General features: G+C 44.7%; 1 protein-coding gene across 2 annotated transcripts in view; it reads left to right on the forward strand.

Moving 5' to 3' along the window:
• Positions 1 to 17,614, forward strand: part of LOC146191873 (DNA damage-regulated autophagy modulator protein 1-like) — a 122,210-nt gene extending 104,596 nt beyond the window's left edge. For both annotated transcript variants that reach the window (XM_084602316.1, XM_084602315.1), the window contains exons 4-8: positions 2,667 to 2,734; positions 4,613 to 4,785; positions 6,769 to 6,943; positions 13,788 to 13,852; positions 16,512 to 17,614. In XM_084602316.1, coding sequence (XP_084458442.1) covers positions 2,667 to 2,734; positions 4,613 to 4,785; positions 6,769 to 6,943; positions 13,788 to 13,852; positions 16,512 to 16,733 — 703 coding nt within the window. In that variant the 3' untranslated portion in view covers positions 16,734 to 17,614. The remainder of the gene's footprint in view (positions 1 to 2,666; positions 2,735 to 4,612; positions 4,786 to 6,768; positions 6,944 to 13,787; positions 13,853 to 16,511) is intronic.
• The last annotated feature ends 10,143 nt before the right edge of the window (positions 17,615 to 27,757 follow it).

Consider the following 27,757-nt stretch of genomic DNA (forward strand, 5'->3'; position numbering starts at 1 on the left):
CGTCGAGCTTCAGTGCGGGCGGATGCTGCAAAAGGGTAGAGGTCACACCTTGCCGCTGATCTCGATGGAGCAACCTTTGTCCGCACTCAGCCGGCAGGAACCGGAAAGTTTAGCTCCGATTCAGCCGCACATCGCTGTTATTGCAGTGCAAAGCGAAATGTATCATGCACGTTGAAGGTTGGTGTTGACGTCATTTACGAAGGAGGGTTGGTGTGAACCGCGCCTTTCTCGGCTCACGTGCTACAAAAGACCACTCTCGTGTTTTGCGGTACCCGAACGCTGGAATAGCACGAATAGGGTAGCCGTAATAATTGGTGCAATATCTTTGTGAATGGCAGTGCTTTGTGCAAGCAAACTCTGAAGCAAATCAATGTCATGGCAATCGCCTTTTACACGGATGTGCTAGCTAGCCCTGGATTGGGCACATCTTGATATGAGAAGCTATTCAGACACGATGTGCTCATTCTTTAAAAAAAATCTGATTGCAATGAGATGTATGTAGCGAATTTAATTATGCATCTTTACTGCGTTTATAGGCCACATTATAAATGGAACTCGCACGAACAGCCACTTCACTGCTTTTTCACGAGTTCCGGTAAAATGTCCCCGGAAAAAATGTCCCCCGGAAAAAATGTCCCCTGGAAAAAAATGTCCCCTGGAAAAAAAAATGTCCCCTGGAAAAAAAAATGTCCCCTGGAAAAAAAATGTCCCCTGGAAAAAAAAATGTCCCCTGGAAAAAAAATGTCCCCTGGAAAAAAAATGTCCCCTGGAAAAAAAATGTCCCCTGGAAAAAAAGTCCTGATATGCGAAGTAGAAAAAAAATGTCCCCACGCGGGGACTACGTTTCGCGTGCAATGATGCAGTCTACAGCGCTTCAACCTATCGGCTTGGAAGTGACCGAACATCGAACTGATACGGGACGTTCGCAAAAAAAAAAAAAAAATGACGGCAGTGGTAACACAGTGACAGTGCCACGTCTTCGCCTTATTAATGGCTTAAAGCTAAGCATTTAATAACTCCATTCAGCGGAAAACAAGGCGTTGTCCCGTTGTCGTCAGGCATTGCGTCACGAAAATCTTGATTGGTCGAGTGGATGACGCCACAGCCGTATGTTCAGGTGTGGGAACTTTAAGCACTCTACAACGCCCACTTGAAACATAACATTTGCAAGCAGTGAAAGTGGCTAAATCAAGATATGTGATTAGAACTAAACGTCGCCGCATGCCTCCAGTGATTTAAATTTAAAAATAAATTTATTTTGTTAAAAATAAAATATCTACAATTTTAGGTTTCGCGCGGCATCCAAACGTCCGATTCTTGGGTTGCGAGCGAGATATCCCATACCGACTACGCCACGCAAGGCTCGCTGACTCTGCTTGCGAACAAGCGAGGGTTGATATACATCTTGTGGTCATTCACGTAAAGTGGTATCTCAAGACTATGTACAAATGCGTATGCGTGTAATCAGATTAACGCGGGCCGCTATCGCGTTAGGCTTTTAAAGCGGACCTGAAACGTCCCCCAGTTTTCTAACGCACTTCTTGTCATTTGTCCTATATCTTTTTTGTTGCAGAGCGTTGTTACGACACTTTACGTAGTTTCTGTCGATCGGTATATCGTCGGACGCTTCAGTGAATGGCCGAAAACTGCATTAACCAGTGGATTGAAGTTCATGGGAAATAATGCAGGCCTTGACTAAACCACGAATGTTCAGATTATAATCGGCACTTTGCCTTTCCTGCGTAAGTTGCCTTGAAAAAATAGGCTCCACTCGTCAATACATGCGAGTGCGAACAAGTATATATGAAAGAAATAGGGGTGGTAATAGCGATGCCATGCGCGATATTTTGAGGCATGCCTATAATGAGCCTGGCCTTTCGCAGACCTTGCCGTGATAAAGTAAAATCCCGCGATAAATATCATCGCGCGTACGTGGTCTGGTCTGAATATACGTTTATTTTTTATCTTTAGCTATGACCCTGCAAGTGCTGCGATAGCAAGTTGTTCCCGTTTCGTCGGCGATCGACCGGTCGGCGCGATCAAGGTTAAGTGCGAAGCCTCGCGGGTTTCCTGTTCGACTTTGGTGGCTTGCAGCATGTAAACACGCTATAAGAAAAGTCACCGAGCATTAACTATTGTATTAAAGAGAATTTCCGTAACCGCTTTAGTGACGCGAGATACTGAAGACAATAGGAGGGCTTCAATAGTTTTATCTCGCTTTTTGAAGGATCCATTGCTTTTCTACCGCTTCAATAGCGCTAGTTCACGAGTAGCTATACAGAAAATGTTTTTACCATGAATGTCGGAGTATAGACTGAGGCAGGAACCTTTCATGGGAATACAAGTGGATTAGGCGCTGACATTTGTGATTCCATTTGTGATTCCTATTCGCCTACGATTCTGCGCAGTCCTTATTGAAACGTCTTCTAGCATCTTTGCACTGGATTCTACTTCAAGAGGTTACGAAATGCTTTTATTAAGGAACCTGTTTTGGCGCACCAAATGTTCTTTTTTAAGGCTGTACTTACCGCTAAATTCATCATCACAGTCCTTGACAATGACGCCATCGTTACCACTTCCTAATGTAGCGTTAGCTTCGTATCGCAGGCTTTCACGTGTGCCCGGCTTGTTGGAATCTGTTGTAACACCACACAATCTTGTTTCAGTGATGCAGGTGGCGACCCTCCCCAGAGTAGCATCTTCTGTTTCTCCATGATTTTGGTGGCGCTATGCTGTAAGTAGATTCTTTCTGGCGTCCATTGTGTTCCAATACTTTGGGTGATTTCATCCAGTGTGCTCTTTGATGTTAACGATCATTTTACGAGGAACACTGAAGTGAGTGAGACGCGAACATTGAAGTTACATTCCTCACATTTCTTCTGCACTGGCATTTAAGGAAACGCAAACCTATATCAGCATTCCAAGGTTCCGCAGGATGATAATAACTTCCTGTAGACCTTTGCGTTAGGCACGGCATCTGTCGAAAGCGCCTCCAGCCCCGCCACTTCACCTTTTTCTGTCCACGACTCCGTATAGCGAAATGACGACTTCAACGAAGCCCGTATTGCAAATGTCTTGGTAGTTAACAGCGCCGCCACCTCCTACAAACGTGGTCTAGGGGAGAGGATAGTTAGGCACCTTTTGCCCATCCGCTTAGGGAGCTCCGTCGGAAGGTCAAGAAGGGCACTATACCAGCATCTTCCCGATCACAGTTTTTGGCTGGTGGAGTTCCACACCCCAAGGGCATGATGCACCGCAGGGCAGTTTTATGTATTGATGGGAGTTGGAAGGACGCAGACAAGCACCTGGCCGTTAACTACTGCTTTATTGGCATAGTTTCCGCTTAGTCACGAAGGGATGGCCGACATTCTTTCCAATGCGGTCTTGCTTATTTACAAAGTGCTGCGTGAATTAACAAGAACACATTCAAAGATGCACTGATATAAGCCGTAAAGAATATCGGCCACGCCTTCATGACTGAGCGCACGGAAATGCATTACGGCAATGTACAAAAAATGCAGACAATTTTCTCTTCCTTGCCATTGAAGTCCATCGGCTGAACGCTGATGGAGTTATTCCCGCTCTGGAGGGCGGACAGTGTTTTACCAGGATCAAGGGTCACTATTGGGTTTTACGCGACAACTTGAGGGTCCCGCGTTGCAGATAAGCTGGTGTCTGCGTTGTCATGCTAGTAACGCGAAAATCGGCACGAAGCAAAGAATAAGAAAAAAATTCAATCCCATGGAAACGAACAAGGTTCAAAGTACATGTCTTCGTAATAAAAATTTTGCTTTGACCGTTCTCTGTGCGGCATCAGAGATGTGTCATACCATTTCGCTCATATATATTTTCGACTGTATGACGTTAATTGTAATTGAAGGTGTCCACCGGGAAGTGAAACTATACTGTGTCTTTATTTCCCCGAAAACCGAACTAAGCAAAAGATATAAAGCTCGCGAAACAAAAGGGCCGTGTCAAATGCTTTATCGCGTCTACTTTTAAGGCTAAGCTTGGGCGTTGCCCTAATTTTCCCATCTGTACTCACTCCTTAAAATGCATACGTGATTTTTTTTTTTTTTTTCATTTCGCTCTTTCATTTATCCACAGCGCAGAGGCTGTCTTTAGCGGGCTCGACTGCTGAACCCTAGGACGCGAGATTTAGCCCTGGCCGCGGTGGCAGCTTATCGATGGAAGCGAAAAGCAAGGTTCCTGTTTACTTTGTCATTTCAGTGAATGTAAAAGACCCCAGGTGGTCGAAATTTGCAGAGCCTCCCACAACGGCGTCTCTCGCAGACTGAGTTTCTTTGGGCTGTTCAATCCTGAGAACTCACAAACATATTCATGATGGCAAGGGAAGTACAGTATTTATCAAAAGTTTAGAGCCCAGACTGTTCCCCAGTGAGTCACACTATGGGGCTCGTCATTGATTCCTAGTGCCCCACATGTTCTGAAGGTAAGAATAATTTTGTCCTATCATTCCTTGGAGGAAACCCGTGAATGCAAAAGGAGTGGCACTGCGGAGCTTTTGACCTCCTCTAAGCTTTTGACAGACTATGCACATGGTTGTCCGTATTAGTGGGCGAATCCAATGGCGTTTCCTCCCTTGTCGCAGTTTTGGTCGGCTGTTGCATATGCTACCTCATCATGGTGGTGATGAACTCGTCGCAAAACAACCTCGTGAAGTGGCTGAACCGACTCATCCCGCTGACGGGGCTCGGCTGCTCGGCGGGAATGGTGCTACTGGCTATCAACCCCGTCGGGGCCGTGCGCAGGGACGGCACCTGGGTCAGTACACCGTAGCGCTATACCTTACACCGTTTTTGATAGGCTGCACTTTGCCGTCATCTTCGTCATCATCAGGCTTACTACGTAAAATCACGACGGTGCAATTTGTTAGCCGATGTTGAAAGTGAAGAAAATTCTGTGTTCTGATGTAGGGGTATCCTCTGTATAAATAGCGAGGTTCAAAAGCTATACTTCTGCGGTCTTTTGTATTTAGTACTTTTTACCCTAACGTTTTCCACAACTTCGTTTTGGGCTCTTTACATTTTAATGTTAAATTTCTCAGCCTGCGTGCAGTTTCATTTAAGCAAAAATTTATTTCCTCCTTTTTGGTGGAATAAAGTTTCCGTCAGGTCGTTTGTTCAGTTTTCTTCCAGTTCTGTCGCCTCGCTTTCCTTTTTCCTTTTTGCTTCAACGCACTTTTGCTCATTCTGTTGAAAAATGAGTTGCTGCATAATACTGGCAGCCCAACAACTGCGAAGTGATCGAAAACTGGATATTCTTAAACATCTTAACTCCTTCAAGCATTTGGTTCCCTCTGCCAAACAATCTAATGCATCTGAATCTACTATGTTCAGAGGCGATAGCGTTTTCGCCATTACCATGTAGTGTAGGCATTCATATTTTAAGGTTCGGAATACGGCGTTTCATAAAGACGTTTTATAATTATGTATAAGCCTACCGGTCTGTGTGCTATTCGTGGTGCTCGCGCATAACCTTTGCTCAAACAATGATAAATGATGGAACAATGTCAAAAAAATATTTCATGGCCATTTACTTGGAGCCATACGTTCTTATATCCAATTTTATCCCACACGAAGGCAAATACTTTTATGAAACTTTGGCTCAGCTTACGAACTGAGACTCCCCGTCAACTCTTGTTCAATGCTCTTCCATGCCATATCCAATTGAGTATCATTACTGATATCGTAGACGTTGATTTTGATACTGACCAATTGTTAAGCGAAGTTATAGCAAGAACTAGTGTCTCAAACAATTTGCAAGTTTCCAGATAGCTGGTCGAAGTAGTATAATCTCCATTTCACAATCCTTTGTAGACAATGGAGAAAGCCAGTTTGCCATAAATTGTAGAAGGAAACCTGCGTTGGTTCTTCTTTCCCTTCATGACTGTTTCGTGCCTAATCTCATTTTACTCCTAAATTTTTTTACTGTATTCTGCTGAGATTATTTAATTAAAATTGTAATGCCTCGTTATGCAGAACGTCGAATAAGAGTTCTGAATTTCAGATATTTTTGCATTAATAGTTATTTCATTGCATGAATGTGAAAAACCTGGGAGATAAGTTTATTGGCGCTAGATTTTGCATGAACATATGTTTTCACGGCGTTGCTCGCCATCTCACTTTATTATTGAATTTTGCGTTCTAAATACCTTGGAAGAGACCTTTCCTACGATTATCCGCCCGAAATTTATATCCCATTTCATCCAGCATTGCTTTTAGAATAAAAGGCACTCGTCGAATATTCTCTTCTTTCTAAGTTTTTTTGAAGAATATTTTAAATCGGATATGAGTATCATATTGTCTAGGCACTTAACAGGCCACCTTACCTTCCTTGTGTTTGACGCATGATAACCACAGTTGATTATGGGCCGCGAACCTCCATATAACTAACTAACCATCGCAATATAGGTACTTCAACTAGCAGATATAAAAAATTATTCACACTTGTACACTATGTAACACAGACGACAGACCAGGCATTAGAGTGATTTGGACATTTTTTATCTCTTCTGCAAGTGTACACATGTATATATGTTGTCATATACGGTTAATGTTCAGTTATTTTGCCTTACGACCTTTATTTAGAGATTTCTCACACAGCTCGTTTTGTTACACCCGGCCTGGGATATGGGACCTTACAATACTCTCAAGGCCGTGACTTTGTGCTCTGGGGACAGCGACTCCGACAATGTCTAACAATCTTTCTGATTATTTTCACTCCCGCATTCCTTCTCCTGCGCAGCTTTATCCCATCTTTCTACCGCACATCATTGGCGCCGTGGGCATGTTCGCCAGCGGAATCAGCCTCATGTGGATCCTGGCCCTGTGCAACTACATCCTTGACTACGGCGCCTGGAAGACGTCCTTCTACGTGCGCTGCCTCATAGCTACCGTGGGGATCATTTCGGGAATCACAAGTACGAAGAAGTGTTTTCAGTCTTTCCGGCTATTTTTCGTAATATTCTTTGAACAGAACCTGCTCTTTTGTATCTTTTCACAGCGTTCAAAATGCACTGTTTGTACATCGCTTCTAGTGGTTCCGTTGCAGGAATTTGATTACAGCTTAACATATTCCTCGTGCGTGCTCAAACACTGCTTGTTCATCTATTTATAGGAGACACTTGGTGCATATGGCAGGCTGCTCATACGAGCTCTCAATTATGTGGTCAGACCAAAACTCTGTTCTTTTGTTCCCTTTTTGACATTACAAACTTGTCACGCGCTTCTTATTTCAGAGAACCGGGGTCAACTGCGAAATTGTTCAAGTCGTGTAATCACGACAATCCTTAACAGCAACAGACTGCAAATAATTGAGCAGTAATTATAAACGGTCAACTCATACTGAAATCAGCGGCGAAAATCCGACTTCAAAACTAGATGTATCTGTGCTTTATATGATGTTTTCTCTCACAAGCTTAATGCTTGAGCATGAGAAGCCGCCTATACGTTTGAAGGTGAAGTAAGTCACTTTCTCGGCGCCTTGCAGTGAACTGCCATTTGTGACATATATTTCCTTCAATCTAAAAGGTGCCAATCATCCTGTGTCATGTGAACTCACATTTGTCTCATATATTTCCTTCAATCTGAAAGGTGCCAATCATCATGTGCCCTGTGAACTCACATTTGTGACATATATGTCTGAGTCGGTTTGGAAGGTTAAACCCCACAAACCAAACCAAGCCTTCAATCTGAAAGGTGCCAATCATCATGTGTCATGTGAGCTCACATTGGCGACATATATTTTCTTCATTCGAAAATGTGTCAATCATCGTTAAAGCTCATTGCAACGAATAGAAAATCGAGACTTAATTTTCATATTATTTTTCCGACTTTCGCGTGTTTGTCGATAGCTTCCCAAAGTAGGAGAAAACAAGACAGTTTGTGTAATGGTCTGTATCCATGAAGATGTGACTCACAGGCAGCACAGTGGAAACTCAAAATTACACGAACAAAACCAGAGCACATGGGGAAGAAAATTTAACTATGAAAGACTTGCTAATAGTAACAACGCAACGGAAAGCACAGTACTTTTCTGTGAACCACACGCGGAGTATTTGTCTTTACTAGCTTCCAGGTATTCTTCTGTATAACCCTGCTTCCAGTGTGGTAACTGGCGCCACTATAATCGAACGTGTCAAAAACTCGCAGCTTTTCTCTTTCCTTTTCTTATTACCAACACGGGAAACGTTCGTTTAACGCTTTCCAAAAGAGGAACGATATACGGATCCGTCGTGCAGCAGCAGCCTCTGGTACTCACTGCGTCAGCTGGCTGTCACGGCTCCTTTTTATATGCCGCGTAAAACGTCGTGTTTTTTTATTACTTACTTTCTACTTAAAGCATCACACCGTGCGACTAACACGAGCGTTTACGTGAACCTTTTCATTGAGGAAACAATAGTAATCAGGCAACATTAGCTTCCCTCTGTGCTGTCGCTCGTTATACCACGTTATGCGAGCGCAACTGTACGCGTGAAACCGTGCCTTATGAATTTCGCTCCCGCGCAGAACTAGCATTGGCTTCCCATTGTGCTTCTTCGCTGGAGCGCCTCCGCGCATCCCGTTTGCGGCATCCATCTCTGCGTGCACAAGGTCACTGGCTGAAGACGCGAGTCGGTTCTTGCCTGTCACCTTTGACGAATTGCACCTGCCGCGCGCAAAGAACGGCGCAAAGAACGGCGCAAAGAAAGGCGTCGGTGCAGGGTTCCTGGCTTCGTGGCTCGTTTTTCGACGAAAAGAAAAAGCTCTCGTCCGCCTCATAATTCCGGCGGAGATTTCTCTGGAAATATTTCTCGGAGTATACGTATGTGCGCAGAGGCACGTGGCCCTTTAACCGTCCATGAAAGTGGCGCGTGCTCTATGAAAGCGCATGCATAATGTTCGGTTCTTTATGACGACCTTGCCTTTACGAAAATGAGTCGTGCTGTGGCGTCCCGTGAAAGAAGAAAAAAAGATTAGTGCCAATGCATTGCGCCTTGGGGTTGGCGGTTTTGCAAAGCAACTGCTGCGGACGCGCTTATGAGCACACGCATAGCAAGGTCAGATAGTCCCTTTAAAATCCGTTAGTTTGTTTCGCCATAAAGCCACGCGACTTTGAGAATTCAAGTCCCATCATAGTGTCCGTCATGACAAGAGACACGAAGCTCATTTACGCGAAGGCCATTGTATCACTTTTGCCATTAAGTTCAAGCTATAAATATTCAAGACGCCATGCAGGCCCTCGGAGTGCTCCATATGAGTGTTTGCGTTTATTGTGTGTCATCTTAAAACAATGCTGAGTGAAGTTAAGTGGAAGACGGTGTTAACTGTCAAAAGATGAAGTCTACTCAAAAATGTTCCAATCTACTTCCTCTACTTTGTGTTTGACCGTTGAAGCGAAGACGATAGCAAGTGTCGGCTAAATCGCTCTTCCATTCTTCTAAATGCAGATTAGATTCTGCTGTCGAAAAAGCGGGAAACCGGATATCCGTATGTTCAGAAATTCTTATTTTACAGAGCGTAAGGAACGCACATATATGCATGTATTTCGTGTTTTCTTCTCGGCGCCTATCTTCCAATTCATTTTTTTTTCAACTTGTATTTTTTTCTTCAAGACCTTGTCGTGCTTTCACCCTCAGTTACACTGTGAATCGGTCTTTTGACATCATGTTTTTTTTTTTTGTTTTTTTTTTTCTCAACGCCCTTATTTTTAATCTGCTGTCAGCGTTTGCCCCCCTTCGTTTGTAATCCGCATTAGGCATGGCCTTAGAAACTCGCCCAAGCCACACAATTAGATGCAAGCGCAGTTTCGGCGTTGTTACATTACCGAACGCGTTTACACACAGTTAGTTACTATTGTAATCAAGCAAGCGCATTGAACAGTATCAGTTAATAAACATTTGCATACCCTGAGAGGAAGTATGTACAGCATTACTCCCCTCCACCCTTGCTTACTGGTAGGTCAATTATCTAAATCGAATTGCTTGAAACCCGATGTGGCAGTTCCGCGAAGGCGGTTCGATTAACCTCGGTTAATATACTCTGCTAATTTCACCGTAAACTGCGGTTTTACACATGCGGCAAAATGTTGATATAGCGTGAAAGTGGGTGGAGTTGAGTGAGTGGTTGGGTTGTTGCTAGTGCTTTTGGAGTGGGTTGGGAAGTGATTCGAAGGTTGTGGTTGGTGCATCGACAACTTGGAGTTCTGTGGAGGTGGTCGATGGGTGCTGTTTCTGGAGAACGGCTGCTTTGCCCGCCGCACCTTTTAATTCGATTTCGCTGCCGCTCGTTCGTACCGCTGTGGCATGGGTTCTCGTATGTGAAAGCCTAGTAGAGGGTGGAGATAGGTAGGTGGCTACTGGTGGAACTCCTCGAAGATGTAGTTTCGCAGAGCTGAGCTGGGGAATTGAACTAAAGGGGCGGTGCTTTGGGTGGGCAGCACCCTGGGTAGGCAGCTACGCACTCGAGGTGCGTGGTGAGCGGTAATTTTGGACGGTGGAAGCTGCACACTCCAAGGCACTGGGGCATTTACGCATCGCCACGCTTGTACTGCTCATGCTGCATCCAACCGGCCTTCGCGAAGCCGCGTGGACTTCGTAATTTTCGCATACGAGTGCGCCTGCCTTTTACATTGAGTAGAACGAGAGCTCTGCTCAACACAAAAGCCGCGTTTCATGTTGTGCCGGGCACTGGACCATCGGTCAACCTCAAGTTCAAACCTTCAAAGCCAACCCACAGCAAAACCAGTGTTGACTTATCACATTTACCCTTGGCATTGACCGTTCAGTTTAAGTGCCAGAGCCACCTTCTATGTGGTGGTTGGCAGATGACATGGCCGAGTGTGGATTAGTCCATGGGCTGTTTCACGTAACGACCACACATGCTGTCATAATGTAGGGAGGCGCTGTCAGCAATGCGGTTTACTTATTTGAGGTGGGAGAGTGGGACAGGCATGAGCTTTCCGGGGCTCTTGGATGCAGATTCATGCACGCTCCTCATAGGCCTTGTCGACTAGTTCGTGGCACTTGGTTAAAGCGGGGAATTATATACATATATAAGAATAAGAATAATGTTTATTTAACATCTTGAGGATGTTGGGTGCGCCGGCAAAAAGCCATGGAGTGGTCACTTACGAAAGGCAGCTGGATAATGTGTTGGCTGACTGCACTCTATGATAACATCACAAGATCGCGTGATTACTTTGTATAAAGAGGCTGCCGAGCCTCACCCTCGATATATCGAGGGTGAGGCTTGCCAGCCTTATGAATATGGATGACTATAGTCATGAATCAAGAGGCGAGGACGTTGGATTGTGACGATTGCAATGCTACTAAACACCAGTGTCGCCAGATATAATGGCAGAATTAGGTCCCCGAGCGGATACATAGCTTGTCCAAGAAATAAATTGACGATGCGGAGATGGCGAAAGCCAGCCGATGGAGGCAGGGAAATTCCAGAGAAATGGGAAGCACGAGTCGCATCTAATCGGGAACCGATCCATGAACGAAGGCACAAGCCGTCGCTCAAGCTAGCCCGGAGCATCTGAAGTCGCTAAAGAGCTGAATACTTAAAGCGTAACCCCGAAGAGCTATCGCTCTAACATGGATTCAGCCAATTTGAACCACTAGTAATTTTTTTCTTCACGTATTTGGGGTGGAGGTTGCTTTTCTAGCCATTCCCCGTACTGTCGGTACGTAGCAATTTGCTGAAATTATTTTTTTTTCGTTCTCGGTCCACGAACCTTCGGTTATTCATTTGTAAGGGCCGCATTCCTTTACAGTATAAACGTGCTTCAAGCATGACATGCGAGATATGTAGCTTATCTCTTATTATGGCTTGCGATGGGAAGCCCTACTTGCAGCATAACACGCTTGTCCTCCTTCCTTAGGCGCTATGCGGCAGCAAATATGCCGCTCATATTTTGTCAGAGTAAGCAGAAGCATGCATGTCTGAACTCTCGCCACCAGGCCACAGTAACTTTCCGTTCGCTTGACCCTTTTAAGATGTCGCGGGGTCCTATGTAAATGCGCCTTTCGAGACACAAGACGAATCGCCTTCACGTGGTGTTGTGACGCCGATTTATTGCCAGGGCCGGAAGGCTTGGCCGTGTTTGCAAACACCATTTCGGTGTCGACGCGTGGCGGTGTCTCAATTTCGTACATCAGCGACGAGGTCACTGCTATAGCACGAGCCACGTGTTTGAGAGAGCTGCCGCTGCGTCGACACGGGATTTGCAAGTCGCGCGGGCGGGTCGCCGTGACGTGTCAAAATGCGAAAGGGAACGTGAGATCCAGGCAGTTGCCATGAAAACCGCACCTAAGAGGGATATTAGTTATGTTACAAGGGCTTCTACTTACCACCGAGGGACACGACTGGAGAAGTTTCTCTGTCATTCACATATCGCTTGCTTTGGAGCGTGGCCCGTTCGCTTCGTTCGTTTACTGGCTTGAATGTGGCCCCACTAATCGAGACCAGGAGCTTACGTCATCACGCCAAATTTTGGCATTTGGTTAAAGCCTTGACGGCGAAGGTGAAGAAGTTTTTTTTTTTTCTTTTTTCTTTTTTTTTTTTTTTTTTTACAAGATGTGTCAAAGAGCGACGAACATGTTTCTACTTCTGGTTGAAAACAGGCTGATCTCTAGGAGGCGGACGCGCGATGTATCTTTGCGAGGCTACAGCTGCTTATCAACTACATCTGCTATCTGAAAGCATGTGAGCTTGCAGCCGCCATCTCTCGCCAGCTCCTGTTACCGACGCGAGCAGCACATGCGTAGTTCGAGCTGGCGATTCGTTCTCAACCAGAGGAGGAGGAGGAGGAGAGGCGCGCATGCGCAGAGCGGCGTTGTGAAAGTCAATTCAAGCGCCCATTTACCGCGGTATACCGATATTACTGTCTCGTTGGTCTTTCCGTCTCGCTTTACATAGAAAACGATCGCGTAAGCCGGTTAATGGGAGAGCACATCTGTCATTGTGATCGCGGACGCGTTCATGTAAACGTACATATTCTCTGCTTTTTGCGATGCTGCTACAGCTCACACTTGATACGTGGAATAAGTTTTTTTTTTCAGGCAGGAACTTCAATAAGTCAGTCATTGGGCTTAAGAGAACCATTTATCTCAGTGCGTGATCAGTGGGCAATATTGCCTGAAACATCTGAATTCCTCATTTTAACTGCGTACAAGGACTATCTACTAGCACTAGCACTACTGTATAATACTACCTCGGAGAAAACTGGTTTCATATGCGGTAAGCGCCGGTTTCGGTCCCCATTTGACGTATTTTTGTTTAATGGGCCCAAGGCTTTTTATCGCCTAGTGCTCGAAATTTAGGGGTGTTTGAGGAAAATGTGCCTGTAATGCTACGACGAGCTGTCGATACTGGGCGGCTTAAACTAAAATCATTGTCATTTTGTACACATGGTTTCGTGTGGGTGCTAAAATGACTGATGCCGGAGCTTTACAGTAAACGTCTCTCCGGTAATCAAAAAAGGCAATCAAAAATGTTGACCTACGGCGCTCGACTACTGTTCCCAAAGGACGCGGGATCGAATCCCGGCCTCGGCGGCCGCTTTTCGATGGAGGCGAAAAGCAAGGCGCCCTTGTGCTGTGCGATGTCAGTGCACGTTAAAGAACCCCAGGTGGTCGAAATTTCCGGAGTCCTCCACTACGGCTTCTCTCATAGCCTGAGTCGCTTTGGGACGTTAAACCCCACAAACCAACCAACCAAAAATGTTGACCGAACAGAGGTTTAATACTGCAACCTGTTCTTTTTTTTTTTCTTTTCTAGCTATAGCCTTCTGTCCTGTACATGACCCGGAAAAGCTGGCGCCTCTCCCAGACAGTACCCGAATGGTAAGTGCTTACCTTTTTTTTTCTTTTTTTTTCCTTAATTAATACTCAATTTCTGAAGAGCTTTCATTTTCGAAAACTATTTTACTTACCGCTATGCTGTCAAATGGCGTCTTTTGTTAAAAAAAAAGGGGGGGATTAACGAATATCGCAGCGCGCCACCACGATATTATTGTGCCGCTTGTTGGCCTGTTTTAATGAAAACATTCAAAACTTCTTTTTGAGACCACAGTACTCTGTCAGTATATCTGTATAGTATAGTTAGCTTCGTATAATTAGTCGCTCAGTATAGTTACCTTCGAAGCTGTCACAATATGCTTCTTTCAAGAACTGGTGCCTTCTATCTTTTTTCAGTTATATGTGAAGCGAATATGTAATTGTATACTGTGTGACTTTCAAATGCGTACTCGTTAACACTTGTATATGCGCTTTAGTGCGTGATGAACTATGGCGGTACCTAATGGAATTGTCCATTTACTGAAGGCTCTTTTACGACTGCGAATTTTAAAAAGAAAGATTAAAAGTATGCTTCTACCCAAAATTTTCTGAAATTTTCAAAGAAGCCTAATAAATACCTCCCCCTTCCCCCTCCCACTTCTTTCAGTAGTCTTGGTCACAATAACGTAACAAAATTAAGACGACATTTCCTAGAGAACACCTCAACTTTTTAAAGTTATTTGAAGTTGTTACAACTTACCACCAATGAGATGTCGAAATGAACCTCTTTCCTATAGACATAGCCAAATCAAACAACCAGGCGTTATAGTCATTCCCATCAAATAGGCACGAAAAATGCGTTGTTTTAGTGATAAAGTAATACAGTGGCCGCACCTGAAGGTCCTTCCCTTGAGTCAATCAATATTGGTCACACAGATAATAGAATAGTGCACAAGGCTTACAACTTGCGATTACTGAAAATTTGAAAGCTTGGACTGGTTAAAAACTTTGCTGACCCCACTGAGTTAAAAGGAGGGTGACTACCAGACACTGCAAATAACGAGACGCAACCCCTCAATTTTCTAAGAATTGAAATCAACTGTGTTAAATTACCGGCAACCGTAGTCAGCCAACTACGTTCGAATAAGCCGCCCTCCTCCGAGGGCGCTTTCGTTGGACGTTTCCACGCTTGGCGGAGCCACCTTGTCTGCTCTTTGGCATTCGGCGCACTGGTAATGGTAGTGTTCAGTGCGCCCCATTTAAATTGCCTAATTCAGGCGTCCTTATAAGTGACGAGGTGCCTCTTTTTGCCAGAGCTAACGAAAAAAAAACTTAATTTATTACGGTTATTGATAAGCCTTAAGATTGAATATATTCATTTGTAACAGACGCTGCGGCTTTCCTTATTATTATTATTATTATTATTATTATTATTATTATTATTATTATTATTATTATTATTATTATTATTATTATTATTATTATTATTATTATTATTATTATTATTATTATTATTATTATTATTATTATTGTAGGTGTTGTTGTTGTAGGCGTTTCTTTTAACGGCGATCTTTCATGGCACAGTCGCATGGCACATGTAGCAAATTCGCGATGAGAAGATAAGCGAAACTAATGTAGTGGAAGCACCGGAACCGGAAGTGGTGGCTATCAAACCGACATCCTGTTCGGGCGTTTCGACCAATCAGATGACTCAAGGTCAGAGAGATAGCGACATTCATGAAAATGAAGCAAACTCTGAATACGGACCTTGTTCCACACGCTTCGCATACATTGGCACTGCGCTCTACTGAAGTGAACAATTTGGAATAAGGCTGAATCAGTTTCTTGAGAATTCGACGACTTTCAAGGATTCTATTCTATGAAGCTTGTGGATTTTCTCTATCATTTAAAATGTTAACATAATAGCAATAACAGATTGAAACGGAGGTTAAGTTGAGGCTCCTCTTCCCAGCACCAAAGAAGTGCAGAGAAGCTGAAAACGATGTCGTCATCGGTTTGATTTCGGATTTCCGCTGGTTTCCTTCCGTTCTTAGCTGTGCCTTACCGAACGCCACCAAGAACCGCTCATCGAGATTTTAGCTTCGTTCGCATTTATTCTGGCCTTTCTGGGATTAATACTTGCCACCGGCAATGAAAACTCCAGTATGCTGTTCTATTCAGCGCAGTGGGCTGTCCAGAATCCTCGACACAATTGCAGTTTTATTTGCTGACTGCGTCTCTGTTTCAATAATACAAAAATCTCCGCATACTTAGCCTAAAGATATCTCACCTCCTATCTCGCTAAGCTTGCGGGATGCTAAAGCGCACCTTGCTGAACGCTCCGCAAGTATTCGTTTAAAACTTGGGCCCGCCTCTTGAACACAAGTGCCAGTGCTCTACGTTTGTAGGTTGGGATTCGGTTGGTCGCTCAAAATATTGGCTCTGATATGTGCAGTTGCACATAGTGCACATGCTAACATTATAGACTGAAGCATGCCATCGGACAAAGTGTTAACTCGTGGAAAAACTTCGGCAAACAGCTGTTCAGTTTCATTTGCCTTTATTTATGTCCAGTGCACATCGTACACCAAAGAGAGAAAACCTTTTGCTCTAGCCTTACATTAGTCTTTCTTTTCTTTTTTTTTTTTTTTCTAGCCGGTAGCTTATTCCACATCCCGTCTCCTGTGATTCGTATATAATTCTTTTTCTTTCTTGTTTGTTTCAGTATCCCGAGGGCATCATTGTGAGCACATTTTCAGAGTGGGTAGTCGTCCTCACATTCATGGCGTTCACGTTGTCCTTTGCATCCGAGTTCCGCAAGTTCAAGCTGACGCTGAGGCTAGACTACATCGTCGACCCCAACTCGAGCCGTGCACCGCTGAAGGCGGCGGGTGACAACGCCGCGGAGACGTCCCTCAAGGAAGACTCACCAACGCCCACCAAATAGAGGACTGCTTCGCATCTAGTCATAATGATGGGCAGCAGAGGAAGCACGGGTCGCTCGAAACTAGCAAGGCACCGCACTATACTGGAGCCCAATGCCTAATTTGTTTTTCAATCTTGTGATGTTTTTTTGTTTGTTTTTTCCTGAGCCAAGAGGAATAAAATTATTTTAATGAATGGGACACCTCCAAGCGCCGAATGTTAGTTTCTGGGCATGTGTTTAACGATCTGGACGATGGCCGCTGTTCTTAGGCTGTTTTGTACATATAGTTTTATTATCGATTACTTTCTTGTTACAAAGCGCTTTCGTGGTCACTGTCTTGTAGCTAAAATAAAAAAAAAACAGGATTTTTTAAGGAAACCGACAGGGTTAATGGAATTATTCGAATCTAGTTATGTTCCGGTTATGTTCAGCTTTGCTTTTTGTCATTCCCTTGGGAGTGATCATAGTGAGTCACAGCAAAAGACTGCAATGGAAGGAGAATAACTATTTCATTTATCAGCAATAATTGTCTGAGATTGATGTTCTGGCAGTCAGCCGAGGTAGCACTGTAAATTGTTTTTTACCATATGTAACTGTTTTGCGGTATCGATGTCTTCTTAAGAAGGTTTTTTAAAATCAAGCTTTCAACTTTTTTAAAAGCCTCTTCCATAGTGTATTAGACATTCTAAAGAAGCCATATGATTACAGTTTCTCTGGACAAAAAGGTGACCTGCATTCAACAAATACATGAAAGTGCCATTTCTGATGTCTGTGATATGAACTGCACGTGCGGATTTCGTGTTTTTTTAAATGTTAGCTTGTTGAAATATTATTTCATCTTCAATGTGAATGACAATAAAAAGTGAAAACGACCACAGTGATGGTCACAAAAAATTATTTTTAATGTGACAAAATTCCGGTCAAAGGTTTATTTTGCAGTGGTCGTTAGTAGTACTTGCACTTAGTTATTGCACATGTGTGATTTTCGCATTAAAATACTGTCGTGTAGTGCTCGGGCAAGCCGCCAGGAATCAAACTGAGCCGGACCCGCCGAATTTCTCCGGTTAACGCCTCCTTGACAAATCCCGGTGCTGCGCCGCAAGGCAGCAGCGCAGCGGAAGGAAGTGTCAGCGAGCAACGTGCAAGCGGCAGACGTCGCGACGGAACCCCCTCGCGCCGCGGCAGATTTGAAGCAGTGACCAGCCCGCTCGCTGGTTCGACCTTTCTGGCGACCAGAAAGTGCTGCCTTCGGATTGGATAGGTTAAGTGACAACGATCTCCCGGCCTCTATTCGTCGCAAGATCGACCTAGAGGTGGTGCAATCGTCGCTGCGATAGTGTGGATCGGCACCAGCGGCGCTCGCAGAAACTCGCTGCTTAAGTCTGCTTCCACGTTTACGGCTTATTTGTTGGCGAAAAAAACGTGCCTTCTGCAATGCATTAGCGATTTAAGTGTTTCAATATTGCAGAAAAAAAATTAATTTGGCCAAAGCTGAGGAAAAGCAGCGCGAATTTCAGGAAAATAAGGCGCGCAACGCGCAACCACCAGTCTTTTAGTTTTACTGACGTCGTTTCTCACGCTTTTTGCGTTGTACTGCGCTCAAGGGCCTGATATTTTTGTTCTGTACCACTTGCCTAATGACAGCTTTGTTTTTCTTAACGCCTTTTCAACAGTGCGCGTATCTTATAAGAGGGTCGGGCAGGCAAATTTGGTGTCAGTTCCACGCAGATCCAAGGCTCGTGCTCTTACCTCTAGTACTTTAGACTGAATTGAGACACATTCTGGTTAAATATATCTTGCTTGAACTGACCGCGTACCGACCGGCGGGGTGCCATAGGCTGAGTGCATATCAACTCTGGCTAAGCATCCAGGCACAAGCATTCTCCAAAAATGAGTATTTGCGCCGACGCTGTACAAGAAATCTCGCCGCCCAGGAAAACCTACCGTTAACATATACAGCGCTGAATGGATTGAGTTTGCTGAGCTTACAATGAGGCGAATGCTTCTTGCGGCCAATGTCAGAGAATACGATGGTGTATCATTGCGCCAATGACTAATTCATTTCCTCAAACCGATTAATATAATGGATTTCTGATATTTGGATGTTGGTACGTTAGTGGTATAACGATTGTTTTTTTAGAGTGCCATTATACTTTACTGCCTGAGAGACGTTTTGCAACTGGACAGAATTTAGGACTACCGGCGATTAATTTTCAATAGCATTAAAGCGCAAGCTACGAATCAGTCGCTGCGAAGACACCATAAAAATACTACGCATGGGCGCTGTGACGTTCTGGCACGAAATTTTGAGAGCCCGAGCATTTCGTTATGATTATTGAGCAGTGACTCAATGTTATGGAAAGCAAGATATTAGTGTTTGCAAAACAGGTGCCGGATTTAAAACTGTGCCGAAAGGAATTGACTTCATCTTATCATGCGACTATAAAGATGTGTTTATTTCAGAATTAAGCAGATAGTTAGGCCCATCTATAAAGATGTGTTTATTCCAGAATTGAACATAGATAGTTAGGCCCAGAAAAGGCAGTGCCAAAGATTGTTCCAACTACCGCATGATCGCACTTATTTCGCATGCTAGCAAGGTGATGTTGAAAATCCTCCAAGGTAGGTTGCAGCAGTATGTGGATCGGGAGCTTCCGGACGTGCAAGCTGGGTTTCGCAAGGGCAGAGGAACTAGAGACCAAATTGCCAACCTTCGCTGGATCATGGAAAAAGCAAGATAAATCCAGAAACCCATCTACTTCTGCTTTATTGATTATGCGAAAGCGTTTGACTGCGTAGATCACAGCAGATTGTGGCAAGCTCTCCAAGAGATGGGAGTTCCAATTCACCTCATCTGTCTCCTCAGAAACCTGTATGAAGGGCAAGAGGCCACAGTCAGAACTGGGCATGGTCTTACTGATTGGTTTCCGATAGAGAAAGGAGTGAGGCAAGGCTGCATACTCTCGCCCTGCCTATTTAACTTATATTCAGAGTGTATCATGAGGAAGGCCGGTCTGGACGAGTCTTCAGCTGGAGTGAAGATTGCTGGAAAACGTATCAACAACCTTAGAGGAACAACCTGCCGACTGCGTGAGCAATACTCCGCGACCGTATTTACCCCATCCTGCTGTACCAGCCGTTTGTGTGAAGGCGTCATCTTTCGGGATATCTGGGAGGACTGATGGCAACAGACTGATTTCACGTAAAGGAGTAAGTAAATGCCAATGTAATAATAACCTTGTGCAATCGAAGCAAAGAAATGCAGAGAGTTAGTACACAGTGAGGTGGTTTTAGTTTTTCACTCAGCGCTACGGTATTATCGTAAAACTGCTTTGTGCGTTTTTTGCGTGTCCTTTTTTATGACAACGGGATAATAATGTTTTATGGTTGCTTGGATTAGCGGTTACGATATAGAGTTGATGGTGTCTATTGCTCATTGTTGAAATTTACCACTTCGTCGGGAATTCAAGCTGCCAAGGAAAAAAAAGGAAATTTATTTTCAACCCATTGAAAATATGGGAAATTTCAGCTGGTGATCTGAAAACTGCTGTTAATGTTTCCTCGAGACAATGTGTAGAGACAAAATGATCGGGCATTTTTATAGCGAAAGCAATACTACTCTAGGTTTCGAGCCTTCAGCGTGGCGCGGTCGCTTGTGTCGGTACCAAGGCTAAATTAATACTATGCGATAGCAAAAATGCGGTCAGAAATTTTGGGAAGGGAAGAATATCAGAAGAAGCTAAACGAGTTCTCGAATCGAGGCCGCTTGAGTGCAACGTGGAAATTATATGGATACCAGCACATGAATCCATCGCAGGGAATGAGGCTGCTCACGAGTTTGCCGGACCTCTCTATCACCGGGCGGCTGCCGAGCAGCCCTCTTGCATGGATGTAAAAGATAGCCTAATCTCGTATAAAGAGGTTACAGAGCACTATAAACTAAGCAGAAGGGTCTATCCGCCGCCAGACCGTTCCCTCGGAAACGGGGAGGCAATTGCATGGAGGAGGCTACAAGGGGGCAATCATATTTGTCCCTTTTGGGTACATGCAACAATTTCAAAAGATGAAAAGGATCTACATTGCATAACATGTGGGAGATGGGGCACTCTAGATCATATTATTTGGGAATGTAACAACAGCCCAGGAGCTAAAGAAAATATAGATAGAGACGCCTGGGAGACCCTGCTGCGAAGCGAGGACCCCGCTCAGCAGCAGCAAGCCATCCGCCTGGCGGCTGATGCCGTGAAGCAACAATGTATATTCACCAGACCTTAGTTCGCGAGGCTCCTGAGTAAGGCTCCATCAGGCCTGCGTGCCGGGAAGTCCGAAACAGAGCTTCTTCTCGGTGGAAATAAAGGTTTTTCAACAACAACAACAACTAGGGTGAGAGCTGGGCTACCAACTTAAGCGGTCGGCGTAGCGTGGTCGCAGCCACGCCGCAGCGCGTGACGTCACACCCCACGTGACACAAAAGCGAGAGGCGGGCTGGCAGGAGCTGACAACTTGGGTGTCTCGTTTAACACGGAACGGTTATGTCAAAATCAGCCTGCTAAGACCCTGGCATTCACGTTACCCTTATAGGCCACTAATGCAGGTTCTAACGGCTTGGTTAAAGCTGGGTGTAAGGCCCGTGCTCTGTTCGGCCTCAGCGGTTGTTGGGTTGTCTGTGTAAGTTTCTATGCCAGACCCTCGTGTATGTGTTGATGGATATCTGTTCTTGGGTTTTGGGAGTATTTCTCAGCTGGGTGGCCTAGTGTTGAACTGCGTGTCGCGTTCTAGTTCCTAGAAGGAGAGCATTAGCTCCAAAACGCGAGCTCTTTCTTCGGACCCCCCTCTGAGTTTATTTTCCCTTTGCTATTGGAGATGGGAGAAGCGCCCCTTTTGCCTCCTCTCGGACCTCATTAGCGCGGTCCCCCGCTGTCCCGTCGCACGAGTGGGAGCGACCAGATGACATAAAACCCGTGAAGGGGGGTCAGGCTTTCGTCGCGCTGCACTGCGATGTGCTGCGAACATCTGGTGCGCTTTGCCAAGGTTGCCGAGAAGACATCTTGCAGGGATTGTGTTTTTATTTTGACTTGTGGAAAGGGGGAATGCTCTGAACTCATCTCAGGAGCGCGGGAATGCGCTCGAGTCTTGGGCTGGAGCTACTCCTTCGGATAGGACGCTCGCGCTGGCGAACGCTGGGAGGAGTGGTTGCTTTGGAGCTGGAGCAAGAGGCGCCAGCTCAACTGCGGGGACGCGGAGTCCCTTGTCGCTCTGCTTTTGCGGTCGGTGCGGCCGGCGCGGCCAGTTGCCGTTCGTCTCTGATTGTTGCTCCCTTGGGGAAGCAAATCCGGCTTGACTCTTGTATCATCTCTTCTATATAGTATGTATAAAGTTCTCCGGTTCATTAAGAAGCTGCTCCACCAAGTGTCATTTATCTCGGACGGATCCTCTGCTGGGAAGCCCGTCGCATGTTTACTCTGGGCTATATATGCGGGCTGAGGAAGAAGAAAAAGAGAAGAAGAACCCTCGGTTACCCGCAGCTAATGCTTTCGCTCAATATTTGGTTCAGCAGCGTTGAACCCTTATAATTTTTTGCATGTCTTCGTTTTGACAACGGGTTAATAATGCTTTGTGGTTCTGCTCATTGTTGCCACATCGTTTGAAATTTACCACTCAGTGGGGAATTCAAGCTTCTAAGGAAAAAAGGGAAACTTATTTTCAACCCATTGAAAATGTGGGAAATTCCAGCTGGTGCTCTGGAAACTGCTGTTGCATGTTTCCTCTGGAAAATGTGTAGAGAAAAAGTGATTGGTCATTTTGTGCGTGTCTTCTTTTATGACAACGGGAATACTGTTTTTTGGTTGAGTTGGATTACAGTGGACGATGAGTTCTGCACAGTGTTGCTGAATCGTGAACTACGACTGCAAATTGAGGCCCGCGCGTTTCGGCAAAGTGGCTGGCAGCGCTTCTACGTCCCGGAAGGATTAATAAATAAAAATGAGTATAGCAAAAAGCACGACAAGCAAATGAGTGGACGGTGCGAACGGGGCGCGATAACGCTATCGCGTTCCATTCTTAAAGGCGAAGCTTAAGCGTCCTCGAACTTTTTTTCTTACCGCCTTTTGAACAGTGCGCGTATCTTATGAGGGTCGGACAGGCAAATTTAGTGTCAATCCCACGCAGATCCAAGGCTCGTGCTCTTACCTCCAGTACTTTAGAATGAATTGAGACACATCCTGGTTAAATATATCTTGCTTGACTTGAAGGTTAAGCTGGTTAAATGCAGCACTGACCGCGTACTGATCGGCGGGGTGCCATAGGCTGAGTGCATATCAACTCTGGCTAGGCACCCAGGCACAAGCATTCTCCAAAAATCAGTATTTGCGCCGACGCTGTACAAGAAATCTCGCCGCCCAGGAAAACTTACCGTTAACATATACAGCGCTCAATGGATTGAATTTGCTGAGCTTACAATGAGGCGAATGCTTCTTGCGGTCAATGTCAGAGAATACGATAGTGTATCATTGCACCAATGACTAATTGATTTCCTGAAACCGATTAATATAAGGGATTTCTGATATTTGGATGTTGGTAAGTTAGTAGTATGGTTTTTCTTTTACAGTGCCAATAAATTCCACTGCCTGAGAAAAGTTTTACAACTTGACAAAATTTAGGACTACCAGATTAATTTTCAATAAAATAGAAGTGCAAGCTACGAAACAGTCGCTGCGAAGACATCGTAAAAAAAACTACGTATGGGCGCTGTGATGATCTGGATCGAAATTTTGAGAACCTGAGGATTTCTTTATCATATGATAATTGAGCAGTGACTCAATGTTATCGAAAGCAAAATATTAGCGTTATTTGCAAAACAGGTGCCATATATATAACTGTGCCGAAAGAAATTGAGTTCAACTTATCGTGCGACTATAAAGATGTGTTTATTCCATAATTAAACATATAGTTAAGCCCATATGAACTTATTTTACTCCCTTTGTCAGAAACATCGGATTTGCTCAATGGACAGCAGTAACACTTAGATGAAAAGGGATTTTAATGGACTACCAGTGAAGTACATTGATCTAGGTGTGTTATGTAATTAGTGAAACAACTAGGTGCTGTAGTGGTGGGCCTCGGTGTCGTTGACCACCTGGGGTTGTTTAACCTGCAGTCAAATCCCATAGTAGAGGAGCGTCTTGCGAAACGGCGGCTATTGAACTTCCCGTTCTTGAACTTGCGCCCTACCGCTGGATCACTGCAGCGGACGCTTAATAGCAAATAAATAAATAAATAAATAAATAAATAAAACAGTAGAAGAAGACGGAGGTACTAAAACAACTCGATCGCGCGCACAGAAGGCACAGAGTGGCCTGTTCAAACTGCATTCTGCTATGCAGCTATCTACGGTCGCATGGTTCAGTAGCTGTGGTATTCCAAACAAATTACACTGCGTTTACATTAAGTTGTATGGACGACAGCGACCTGTTTTTTTTTTTTTTTGACACGATGCCTAACGACAGCATCGCTTCGTTTGAGATGCTGAGCGTAAAAGAATCTCAAGCGCCGAAGACCGACTGATGATGACATACTCGATATGGGCAAGTACTTTTTTTTTTTTTTTTTTAACGGGGCGTGGGATGATAACCTGTTCACATTTCTTTTGCAAGAGGCAGATAGGTAAGCAAAAGCGTACCAGAACCGGGAAGGATACCAAAAGCACGCTTGTACACGCCGCACGTGCGCCCGTAAATCACTGCTTTCAGGCACACGACGCGAACACGCATCCGCACTGGGCTGAGTTCGCCGCTGCGCTGCAGGCTTGCGACTCTGTAGATCTCGAGGTCACTAAACAGGAGCGCTGAGGCTTGGAGAGAGAGACCGTCACGATCGCCCGTCGAATGCGGTGCTGCTGGCAAGGAGCGGAAGCGACGGAGACACGCCAGTCGTCTCCCTTCGAGAACAGTCGTATTTGGCTAGTAGCTTTAGGCCTATGTGCTGACCATGTCCTGCACAATGCCCTGAAAATAGCGTATAACAAATTCCGAGAGCACTAAGGAATCTAAACTGGAGAAATGCGAATTCATAAGCGTTGCTGCTGCACAGGGTGCATCACGTTTGCTCTCATTACCAGTATCAATTAAATGCATCTAAACTAAATGCAATCATTGCTAATGTCATCATTGTCACTCCTAATTGCAGCATCATTGTCATCGCTACTATCATCCTCAAAGTAGACAAGGAGAATTATGATGTGCGTCTCATGAAATCAGGCTTAAAGTATATGTTCATGCAACGAAGAAAAAAAATTCCCTGGCGTGGCGCAGTTGGTTGAAGCTCTCGACTGGGGATGCAAGGGGGTGGTAGTTCGATTCCCTGTGGAGGCAAGACTAAATTATTTTTTACTATCTTCCTCATGGTAGACAAGAGGAATTATGATGCGCGTTTCACTATCCTAGGCGGGGGTGCTCTTTAGATATCTCTTTTTCTTTTTTTTTTTTTTTGCTGATGATATCACCATGTCGTCATTTGATTGAGAGCTATAGTGAGACCGAATTAATGAACGCCGACAGTATGAACCATTAAAGGCTTTCGCCTCAATACATTTTGTTCGCCTCAACAACGCCTGACTAGAAGTCATCGCTACTGCCAAGGGAGGAGGAGGAGGAAGCAACAACTTAACGCGTTACTAAGCGTCGAGAATGGGAGCTGGCAACTCTTGATCGCGAAACGGGTGACGAGTGCTACGCGACCATCTCCATGGCACTGCAATCGCTGCATATTTTTTTTAGTACAGCGACCCCTTTCTCCCGCTCCTGTGCCTCCGATTGACCACTAGAAGTATCGTGCTGTGCCGCGCAATATTTTGCCACCAAGTTTCCAGCTAAACGTATCACGGACGTCTCCTGCCACGGTGCTTGTGTGGAGGCTTCTGTGTTTTGTACTTGGTTCTTGTTCGGTATATATTTTTTTAAATAAACACACTTCGAGGTAGCATAGGAGGGTGCTGCACTTTCATGTGCAGGAACCGAGCCGGGCAAGACATTTTGGGGAGTTACCATTACAGCTTCCACTCGGTATTTTAGCCGTGTGTGATATCTGAAGCCTCCAGGCTAGCGCAGCAACGTTCGTGCGGCACGCACGCATCTGTTCGACAGTTTGTGTGAGCCACGACACCACATGCCATGGCCGTGTTGGCAATAGCTGTCAAATGTGGCAGCCCTTTGAGACGGATTCAGCCCACCGAAACCCTGGGTCACGAGTCTGCCACGTTACTCTTAGGCTACATACTTGGCCGTGCGTACGGCTGGTTAAACGAGGGCTTCGTGGTCTGTCGCAAAATGTGGCATATTACGAATGTATGAGGAAACTGAAGGGCTACAGCACCTCCTAATTTGCATTTCGCCTGACACCAGTATATCACGAATCTTTTTCTGTGCATTCCGAAGCGGAAAAAGACGAGCAAAGGGAGCCTTTTTATTTTAATTGATAAGATATTAGCCTAGCGAAGTTCGTACAGACAAAAACCATATGTTTGCGCAAGATGAATTTGAATTGTTCATAAGCGCGTGTCGCACAAAGTGAATAAAAATAAATTAGTTGCTAGTAGAAATGCTATGCGGACGATGTTATAATCGGCAGCAATTGATCAAACTTTCCGAGCGTATGCGCGTATTTACCAATAATGCCACACAAACGTGTAGCCTTTAAATGGCTAAGTTCAATTTACTGGGACCACGAAACAATAAAACACAAAATTATAATGACTACTTTATACATAACGACAAGCACAGCGCACAATCGGGCTCGCAACGCGTTCAATACTTCAGTTGAGCCACTCGGAATGTTTGCGTTCATGGCGCAACGTTCGAAAGCTAAAAGCCAATTTACTTTTTGCTACACTATTCAGGTTTCTCCAAATTAACAACATTAGCTCGTGCTGAGGTCACATGTCTCAGTTCTAGAATTATGTGGCAGTACTTAAACTTAATTGAGTGCACATCTCTCATTCAGTCCGAATATGACTGCTTTCATGCTGGCTCTTCAGAATACAAATTCCAGCGTTTTATCTTAGAATGCGCATTCATTTCATGAAGCAAGTACACAGACAGTTCGCTTTATGTGACACAGTGCGCCAGACTGCAGATGCTAAAGCATGACTCATGTCACCACGCTTCGAGGAGTATTAATCTTGCAAGTTGCAGTCTAAGCTGCGCCTCTACTTCATGGCCTCTTTTTAACTTGCATTAAGGGCAGGAATATCCAAAGAAATTCACCCCGCTGAAATAATGGATGAAAGAGCAGCCAGTTCTGTATTATTCTTCACAGTGCTGCGAAGCTTCTTGCACTGATGCTTTTTCAGCATGCGTAAAGATGCTTGTGGCGTACTGGAATGTAGATCTTTTTGAGTGCCATGAACTTCATTAGTTTATAATGAAACCTGCGGTGCACCAATAGACTATCGTTCTGTGAAGCTCAGTAGCGGATACATGTGTATATAGGGAAGAGAAAAAATGCTTCATTCTGATTCTTTCATTATATTTGGAGTCGACCTTTCGGCCCGAGCTCTTTAGGGTCTGAACAAAGGCTATATATATGCACATAGTGATAGCGGAAAGAAGCGTTATATGCTACATGCTAGAATTTCTTTGTCATTGCATAGAGGTTTACCTTGTTAACTATTACAGCAAGAAAGTGGTTACATTTTGGTATAAGCACTGTAAGTAAGTATAAGCACTATGAGTAAAGCCTTGGGCTGGGACATGTGTGCAAATCATATGGGTGATTAATGATGCATCAACATGTAAAGAATAATACTGTTATTAAATCAGGTCAGAAATGTAATATAAAAAGCCCGTTTCACATCCTGCGAATTTTGCCCTGCAACGCTGCGATTCTCGTCGGTCCAGCCGCAGAGAAGGTTGCAACCGGTCCGATTGTTCTGCTACGGACCAATGAGGAGCCGAGGAGCGTCGCAACGTAATGTGACGTGAGGTGCCGTAAAACGAGCTTCCGTGGCAGAGCCACGCCTATGCAGGACCATGGCATGCAGGAGCAGAGCT

Source organism: Amblyomma maculatum, chromosome 4, assembly GCF_055883805.1.
Source record: "Amblyomma maculatum isolate TAMU_Amacu chromosome 4, ASM5588380v1, whole genome shotgun sequence".
NCBI lineage: Eukaryota > Metazoa > Arthropoda > Arachnida > Ixodida > Ixodidae > Amblyomma > Amblyomma maculatum.